Here is a 10,078-nt window from a genome sequence, read left to right on the forward strand (position 1 = left end):
TTTATCTCACAATCACAATCACAATCACACATCAAGCATATTGATTATGACTAATAACGACTTGTTTCGTGCCAATGCTTCAACCAATCATGGAATTCTAAATCTTTGCTCTTTTTAATGTTTATCATATAGTTATCTAACTATTTGACTGTTTTGTAATCCGACCTTGTTTGGCACTCTGCACTGGATCTTTGCATTAACAGAGCTGTTCAGATAGATTTATTGTTATTGAGTAATGGTCAAATGAATAATTCCCATATCTTCGAAATACTGTTAGACTTTTTAATAAAGAAAAGTTCACAAAAGAAAAGCAAAAAACAAATTAGAAAAGTCATGCAATGATATTTTAATGGAGCGTGAGGATGTGTGTGCAGACTCTGGTCATAATGTGAGTACACTGAACTGATATTCTTTAATTACAGAACAATTGTTCCGTTCTACATGTTTAATTTTTAACTTCATGGTACTTTGAACTTGGCTGTAAAGTGTCCTTGGTAGGTGATCTATAGTTATATAGCAGCAATGGGTTTCTTCTTTATTGTTTCGGCAATATAGAGGAAAGAATCGTGTTTGATATGTGTAATAATGCTTAATTTTCAACAGAGGGCAGCATTGAACTACATTTACCTGTTAAAATGTGACTGTGTCTGGGAGGAAGAGAGAAAAGATGGCTGAAACTGTGTGGACAAGTCTGACTTTGTGTCTAAATAGAGGCAAATACCTGCAGACACGTTCCAGAGTCTGGTGGAAAGACTGAAACCACACGAGTGAGAGCTGTTGTAGCTATAACCATGGTTTTGGTTTTCAGGACATCTATGGTAGTAATACCTAACTGTTCACATACTTTTGACCATGTAATATATTTGTGGATCATGATCTACTGAAGTTCGGTCACTAGGATGAAATGTTGCCAGAGAACATTTCTTTAACGTCTCCGTCTTTGTTGTTGGTGTCAGACGGAGTTTTTCCTCGTGTCGTTCCTACCAGACTTCAGTTTCTTTGAGTACGAGCACATCTCTTTTTACTGCGAGGGCTTTCAGAGGTAACCTGAGTGAAATCAGGTCACTTTGTCAACACAAAGACCGACACAGTCAACACAGTTCTGTGAATCAAATGATAGAAAGTTGGGACATTAACAACGGCACTGTATTCCAGAGCATCACAGAAGGACTGTTCCCTTTTGTTCCGATCAGCTTCCTGTTCTCCTCTACTTCCTCGTAAAGACTGTCAGCACAGTTTTTTGTGTGGCTTTGCTGCTATTGGTGTTGAGAAAACGAGACTCTGGGAAACTCAGAGGTAAAAAATATATTAGTAGATACATCAGCAGTGAGAATAAAATCAGTTAATTGGGCTTTTAATGTCTCTGTGTTATGCCTCTTCTCTCCTCTCTCCTCTGCCCTCCTGCCTGTGCTACCAGGGAGACATGTTGAAGGATGCTGCAGCTCCTAAAACACTCATGAAGAGACGAGGCCGGCCAGAGGAGCCATGAGAGAGGACGCACAGGTGTGTCCTATTCTGCACCTGTGGACAAAAGAATACACTAACCAGCAGGATTCTACTATTCATGTTGTATTCACAAGTTAAAAATGTCTGGCCGTAAACACCACCGATGTCAGCTGATGATTTATGAGGCTCTTGAAGGGTTGTTCTATCTCAGGGATTCCCAAAGTGTGGTGCTTCCCTCAGGGGTGCGCGAGCTGAAAAATGTAATGGTGGTCCGGTGTACAAATATTACAGTGTTGTTTTATAAGTGTATTGTAAACCTTTTTCCATAGGTTTACAATAAAAAACATGAACAATGAACATTTCCTTTGTAATCCCTTTTATTTTAAATCAAAAAATATAATTTATTAGTTTTTGATAGAAACGTAGAAGAAGACAGCCGCTGTCTTCTTCTACTCACTGTAGGCTTGGATATATGCACGCCAAGTTGTTTCATTCATTCTTTCAAATATGCTTAACTGGCTGAAATCAGGGAAACTGTCAAGTGGGACGTCTCATGACAAAGTTGTTAGTCATGAAGGAGGAGAGGGACCAAGAGAGTGAGGATTTGGAGGCAACAGAGACGGAGAGAATAGGAACGGATCCGGGAGAAGAAAATGAGCGGGAGTCAGGAAATGATGCGCCGGAGGAAACCGAAGAGGAGGGAAGGAGATGGCAAAAAAGAGGTGATGAGGGGGAACACCAGACGGGGAAAAAAAAAGGAAATATGATGGAAATTATGTGGGTCTGTGGATCGGCGACACAGATTGCCCAAAGCCTCAGTGCGTGGTGTGCAGTGAGGTTCTAGCTAACAGCTGTCTGAAGCCTTCTTATCTCCGTTGTCACCTGCACACGGAACATGGCAATATAAGTCAAAAGCCCCTTACATTATTTAAAACAAAGTTGGAGGAGTTGCAGAAAAGCCAAAAACAAATGCAGTTTCATTCATGCGTTGGGTCTACGAAAGACGCATTACAGGCTTCATATCTGCTCAGTTACAGAGTAGGGAGGAAGGGGCTGCCGCACACAGTTGCCGAAGACATGTGTTTGCCAGCGGCCAAAGAGATGGTGGAGTGTATGATTGGAGAGAAGGAGGACATGATTCCTGTGTCCAATAACACTGTGTAGCGCTGCATTGATGCCATCTCTGAAGATATCCTGGCTACACTAGTCAGCCGTGTGAAGAAAAGTGAGTTTTACTCTCTGCAAGATGTTGCAAATCTGGCCAATCTTCTTGTGTATGTCCGTTACCTTTTTGAAGGAACGGTACAAGAAGATTTTTTGTTCTGTCGGCCTCTTGCTACCAGAACAACAGGAGAGGAAATCTTCAATTCAATGGACGTTTTTATGAAAACCAATGGGATCGAATGGGAGCGCTGTGTGGGAATTTGCACAGACGGGGCAAAATCAATGACAGGGAAACACACAGGGCTTATAGCTCATATTAGGAGAGTCTGTCCATCCATCAGCTGGTTACACTGCAGTGCTCACAGAGAGGCCCTCACAGCCAAAAACATGCCAGCTGATCTACTTGCAGTGCTGAACGATGCAGTCAAACTGGTGAACTTCATCAAAGCTCGCCCGCTAAATTCAAGAATATTCACACTGTTGTATAATGAGATGGGCAGCGAACACAAATCACTGCTGCTGCACACAGAGGTGTGTTGGCTGTCCCGAGGCAAAGTGCTGACAAGGCTCTTTGAACTCCGGCACGAACTGCAGCAGTTTTTTGAGGAGAATCCATTACATTTGGCCTCCAGTCTGCATGACGAAGATTTTCTGAAGATGCTCGCCTATCTAGCGGACATCTTCTCAGCTCTGAATGAACTCAATCTAAGTCTGCAGGGAGTCAGAGTAACTGTGTTCAACACACAAGAGGCAGGATTGAGGCAATGATCAAGAAGCTACAGTTCTGGGCGAGTTGAGTGAGTGGGAACACACACCTGTGTTTCCCAACGCTTCACGAGTTCTTGGGGAAAATGACATGAACCTGGGTGAGCATGTGAAAAGTCTCATAATTGAGCACCTCAACCAACTCGCCGAGCAGGACACCTCTCGCGCTTGGATTCGCAGTCCATTTGAAGTTTCCCTGCCCGTCCCACAGCTGTCATCTCACGAGCAGGAGCAGCTGATGGAGCTGTCATCTGATGGAGCCCGGCAGCTGCAGTTCAAACGAAAGCCACTTGTGGATTTTTGGACCGAGTCACTGACATCATACACAGTCCTGGCAAAGCAAGCCTTGAGAGTTTTGATGCCCTTCGCCGCAACTTATCTCTGCGAGGCTGGTTCCTCTGCTATGGCAGCAGTTAAAACTAAACATGGGCAAAGATGGATGCTGCTGAGAAGGATTTGAGGCTTAAACTGTCTTCCATTGCGCCAAACTTCGGAGAGCTTTGTGCCAAGATGCAAGCCAACCCGTCACATTAATATGGGTAAGTAGTTGTCGGTATTGATATTACTGCTACAAATATAGGCCTACTGGGAATACTCACACATCCTCGTTGTGTTATGATAATGTTGATGTTGGCTCCACGGTCATTTAATATTGCTGCAATTTTTCTTTTACGCAGCTGAAAATATAAATTTTTTGTCAAAATCGTGCTTTCTGTTACTGAGCCTGAGTCTGTCACTCATCCTCTTAAAAGTGGAAGCTTGTGTGTAACTTTGTTGCATTATATTGAAACTTTGTTGATGTTGTTATTGTCATGCGTGTTCTGGTTATTTGCGCATGATTAAATATATATATGAAGTCTTTATATGGCGTTAAAACAAAGCTTTGTTGCATTTTTTTTGTTGTGTTTTTTTGGGGGTGCGTCAACCCAGTTGAGATGTAGAAGGGGGTGAGCATGTTTCCTTAAAGGGATAGTTTGGGTTTTTTGAAGTGGGGTCATATAAAGTACATATCTATAGTCGATCTGTTTCCTACTGTAATCACCGATCAGCGCAGCCTCAGTTTGGAGAAGTAGAGAGCCGCTCCAGCCCAGACGCTCAGCTTTGTACTGCAGTGAACGGGGTTCAGAGAAAAAGAGAAATTAACCACCTAAAACAAGGCTCACCTAAATTTTTTCACATCAGTTCAAGTGTACGTTGTATAGGTAAAATTCACAGCGTGTTTACTTGCGATAAAACGAAACTTAACTTGCCGTATCCTTCCGCATTAGCGCACATGCGTAGGGATAGGGGGGTTCTGCGGTTGAGAAAATGTAGTGCCAAAAGAAAGCACGGTCTGACGGCGATGTAAAGCAGTGTGAATTTTACCTATACGACGTACACTTGAACTGATATAAAACATTTTAATTGAGCCTTGTTTTAGGTGGTTAATTTCGCTTTTTTGCTGGACCCCGTTCACTGCAGTACAAAGCTGAGCGTCTGGGCTGGAGCGGCTCTCTACTTCTCCAAACTGAGGCTGCGCTGATCGGTGATTACGGTAGGAAACAGATCGACTATAGATATGTACTTTATATGACCCCACTTCAAAAAACGAACTTTCCCTTTAATTATGTGCATTAGTTGTCAAATTAAGCTCATTGGCCACCGTAAAGAAAGAAATCATGGTGTACAAATTCAGAAATGAGTAGAGGGGTCGTTGAACAGTGAGTGAAGGTCGTTGTATATTATCTTTGTTTTAGCTGTATGGAATTGAAATAAATTGATCACAGATGGAGGAAGTTTAGTAGGTGCTTGGAGTCATCTGTGAAATATAACAAGTGATGTTATTGTTTTGTAATAGGAGGTTTCTTTATTTTGTGAGTGCTTTCATTACAGATTAACCAGTAAAACTACTTCAGCATGTCTAGGCTTGAGTGTATGGAAAACATGGCTGTACTTTGAATACTGATGTAGTTATGGTATTTGTATGAGTCCTGATCTGTGATCAGTGCTGTGACCGCTGCATATCATGAGATGAGGTGAACAGCAGTAAAGATATTTCAGGTCTCAGTAAAGCACACAGTCTCTTGCTGGTCATGTTTATTTCTGTTTGTTCATTATTATCTGTGTTATAGTCTGTTCACACTGACTGACTGACTGACTGACCGTGTGAACTCTGACCACAGCGTCTCTGCAGCTCTGTGAAAACAAGCTGTGGGTTTGTTTCAGCTCGCCCACACACAACAACACTCACGTTCTCTGGTTTTCATGCTACACAACAGCTGCTGAAGCTTTCATCACAAACCACTTGTGTGAAAGTGTCAGAACAAACTGCTTCACTACAAATGTCCAGCAGCATGGAGCTGTCATAGATTAGCTTTGTCCTGATTGGTTCCACCTGTATCTGATCAGCCACCTGTTTATGTAAGTGTCAGTCCTTCTCTCTGTCTGTGTCAGGTCATCAGTTTTATCTCTGAGATGCTCCGTGTGTGTTTGATTCCTCTCTGAGTTTCTGGTTTGTGCTTCAGTCAGTTCTGTTGTTTGTATTATGGGATTGTCTGCATGTTGGACATCAGCTGTTGTTATTAAAGCTCACCTTCTGTTTCACCTGCCTGCCTTTGAGTGTTCAGTTCCCTTCAGTGTTGACCACAACACTTTCAAAGCAGATGACAGCAAGTGTGAAACATACAACAGATATAAATCTGCTAGGATATAAATACTGTATTTCTGTACACGTCACAGGATACAGATGTTTATTTTACCAGCAGATATATATGTGCACCACATGTTCTCTTTTTCTCACTTCTGATTTTCTTGTGTGATTTTCTTTTCGTTCTTCTTGTTTCAGAAATGTTGACGTGAGCCTGAGAGCAAGAATTCCATTGACAAAGACTGACTCACTGTTATTTCTGTGCATAAACGAACAAGGAAGTACATAAAGACTCCATTTCTGTCAGCTTTGGTCACAATAATCACAAAAAACAAAAGTCAATCTAAAGCCAAAATTAATTTTAAAAACCCAGCAAAATTAAAACATAGTCATGACTGAAAGCCTTTACAAAATATAAAGTAATAATTCAATAATATTTTGTAGAAAATAGTTGCAGTTTTGATCTTTCTTATTGACAATAATTACATTATTTTCATTCCCATAATGACATCGGACAAATGCACATATGTTTACTGTTTGTCCCATTACTGAAATAAACACATCTTAAATCTTAAAACCAGAAAAAACTGAGACTTCAGTGACAGTGTAATAATGAGTTTCCTCTGAATCTGCTGCAGCTGATCACTGACTTTCTTCTTGTGCTTCCTCCTTCTTCCTGTCTGGGATCTTCTTTAACAATTCATGTGTTTTGTTCAGTATTGTCTGTGTTTGTAGGAGAAGATTTAAATCTTCTTGTTTTCTCTTGATCAGCTGAGTTTTGGCAGTTAATGTGATTTCTTTCATTTTGTGGAATCGTTCACCTTCTGCCATCTTCTCCACTGACTGCATCTCTTTCTCAATAACTGTAATGTTTGTCTCCATGTCCGTCTGTTGTTGTCTCAGTTTCTCTCTCTGCTTTTGCAGTTCCTCACTTTGTTCAGTCAGTTTACTGTAAACCTCCTGCTCAAAGTCTTTCTGTTCCTCCTTATTCTTCATCAACGTCTCCTCTTTCTTCTTCAACGTCTCATCTTTCTCCTTTAACTCTTCTTTAAGTTTTACCATTTCCTTCCTCAAATCCTCAGTTCTCTCTGAGATGAGCTGCTCTCTTTCAGTTGGATCCTCTTGTTGTTTCTTTCTTTCTGTGTGGTGATAAAAACAGGAAACAGTGTCAGATTCAGTTCAGACTTGTTCTGCTGATGCATTTTGTAGAGAGAAGGTGTCAGAGTGAACACCACAGAGACACAATAGGAACATTTAGAATATTTTACAGTCTTTATTACAAAGTTATATACTATCTGTAACAGGATCACCAAACTTAGTGTAATATTTTACCAACTATACTGACTTATCCTTTTGAATATCTATTTCACATGAAATTGAGCCTTAATTTATATCATATTAAAAAATAACCATCAGTGACATCTTGTAATAGGATCTGATTTCTGATCAGATCCTGTCTGCAGTTTCAAGGTGGACTGGAACCAACACTCGCTCCTGACACAAGACTCACCGCGTCAAGTCACTGATGTGTACTAAACTTTGTCAAATCTTAGCCTCTTTATTGATTTTTCCTTGACAAACATAATTGTCTGAAGCCTTATTTATATAAACTAGCCACCAGTAACATCTTGTGGCCAGTTGTTCACATCACATCAGTTAAACTCACCTTTGGTTTGGATTTGTCTCCATTTCCACCCAACACAGACTGCTGCAACAATAACAAGGAGCACAAAAACCACTAGAACAGCAACATGAGCAGAACAAGATGTGGCCTCGAGGCTGACACCTGGAATGATAAGAAACACAACAGAACAGTGGTTATATACAACCAGACATCAGCTGTTGGAAGAAGAAACAAAAAGGATATTAGAGAGAAAAACACCTGAAATCTGAATATTTGTCTCTGTGATCTGGTTGATGTGGTTCTGTTGGACTCTACAGGTGAAGCTGTTGCTGTGTCTCTTCTCCACAGTCACTCTGCTGCTGACAGTATAGAGGTCATCAGGACCTCTGACTGTCTCTGTAGGTCCAGCAGAGAGGAGGTTTCCCTCACCGTCCAGCCAGAACACCTCAGGTTCTGGATACCAGCCTGTAGACTCACACTGTGAATCTATAAAACTGCTGTTGTATTTAGTCGTTGATATGACAGGTGTGGAGACAGAACCTGATGATGGAAGAGAGGAGAAGAAATTCTACACATGGTGGCTTTAAACATGATGAAGGAGCATTATGGACAAAAAGAATCACATGCTGACTCACCAACAACAAGCTCAACAGTGGATTCTTTACTTTTTTGGGGAAAGTAGCATCTGTAAAGTCCATGATCAGAGAGTTTCACTGCAGACAGAAGCAGTGAAAGGTCTCCCTGCCTCAGTTTGTTGATGGACACTGATGTTCTTCCTCTGTAAGACGGGTTTTGGTTCACCAGGACGTCTCGACCTTCATGCCACACATGGACAAATCTGGGATCCAGGTCAGGTCTCGCCCACTCCACGCTCTTTGAAACAGCATCCAGGGGAGGTTCCAGGCGGCACGGCAACACCACGTCTTCACCAACTAATGTCACCATTCTTAGAGGTGGTGGAACCCTCTGAGCCTGGCCTGGAACACACAGAACACATTTAAAAAGCTGCACTCAGAACTTTATACTGGACTCATATGGTGCTGGTGTTTGGCTGTAAGTTACCTCTAAAAGAGAAGGCCAGCAGAAGGAGGATCACCACGTGCTGCAACACAGAACCTCTGATGGAACTGAACAGTCCATGATTCAAGCAAAGCATCTTGGAATTCTGGGAAAATCAATAAGGACTCATGATATGAAAGTAGTAAAGATAAATCCCCCAAAATAATCACTAAAATTAATTCATGTAAGGAAATATAATACATTTCAGGTGGTAATAAACTAAATATTCAACAATTCTTTAAAATTACCATCAAAGTACCATAATAATTACATCCAAATGTATTGAAAATGATTACAACATGATTAATAACAGTTTGCACTCTACCAATCAGTATTAATAGATAGCCACTGGTTTCTTTGAGACTTCTGACTGGCTTCTGCTGAACTGCAGCTGATCATTAAATTGAAGAACATTTTCTCACCATTTTCACCAGTTCAACAATGAAAAGATCAAAAGTCAGTCTTAATCGCTGTGTCGCTGACACTCACACACATAGAGATATTGTTCGCAGGTAAACACTAACGGTTTTTCCTGTAAATAATTAATTTGCATACAGTAAGTGCCATTTAATATCCTCGAGTTGTCACAATCGAGTTAAAGACATTGTGTTAAAATATGACTTTGGTAAACTTGAAAGGCAACGTAATAAAAGTTATTTTCTTGGCAATACATGTAACAGTCTCAAAAGAAAGATATGAGGCTATTTTTTGGGGGAGGGGTTTTGTTTACTAGAATCAAAGTTGCAGAAAACGGAAATACTCAAGTTGAGTCCATGTACAGCAGTTACATTCCAACACTGGTAATATATAACGCACAAACACAACATATATGAAACAAGTCAAAGCTGGAAGACGTCTTATATGAACAGTGTTGGGGAGTAACGAATTACATGTAACGACGTTACGTAATTTAATTACAAAATGTACGTAACTGTAATCCGTTACATTACTGGGAGAAAATATGTAATTAAATTACAGTTGCTTTTGGAAATTTCAATGATTACAACTTAAGTTACATTTGAAAAATCGCCGCAAAAGCTCGGATTTATCAAATAGTTTTTCGCCCCCCTGGATTCATGTTTGTTTTTAGTTATTTTCATATCAACATCCTCCTGCCAAAACTGACGCTTGTGATTGGCTCTCTCTGGTCATGTGCCATTCGACTCAACCGACAAACCGTACGGCGGCAGTCAGACTCAGTACCAACAGTGTCGGCGGCGCACAAGATGTTCCTGGGCTGGAAATACAAAAAACACTTAATACAGACAGAAGCCAGGCTTCCCTGTATTACAAAGGTGGCTCTCTTTTAACCCGGCTAGATCACCATGGTAACTTATGCTTAGCTCATAACCTGGTCCCGACCAGGTTCTGTTCAGAGTTTAATCATAAAATCG

The 10,078-nt window shown here is 40.9% G+C and overlaps 1 protein-coding gene across 1 annotated transcript; it reads right to left on the minus strand.

Moving 5' to 3' along the window:
• Positions 1–7,890: 7,890 nt before the first annotated feature.
• Positions 7,891–8,830, minus strand: LOC115589844 (butyrophilin-like protein 10; the record flags this gene model as incomplete). The annotated part of the gene is made up of 3 exons (XM_030431029.1): positions 8,688–8,830; positions 8,261–8,602; positions 7,891–8,165 (listed from the first exon to the last, which is right to left on the minus strand). Coding segments are annotated over exons 1-3 (711 nt in total), but the record flags the coding sequence as incomplete, so codon positions are not given.
• Between the last annotated feature and the right edge of the window lie 1,248 nt (positions 8,831–10,078).

Source organism: Sparus aurata, chromosome 10 (assembly GCF_900880675.1).
Source record: "Sparus aurata chromosome 10, fSpaAur1.1, whole genome shotgun sequence".
Classification (NCBI taxonomy): domain Eukaryota; kingdom Metazoa; phylum Chordata; class Actinopteri; order Spariformes; family Sparidae; genus Sparus; species Sparus aurata.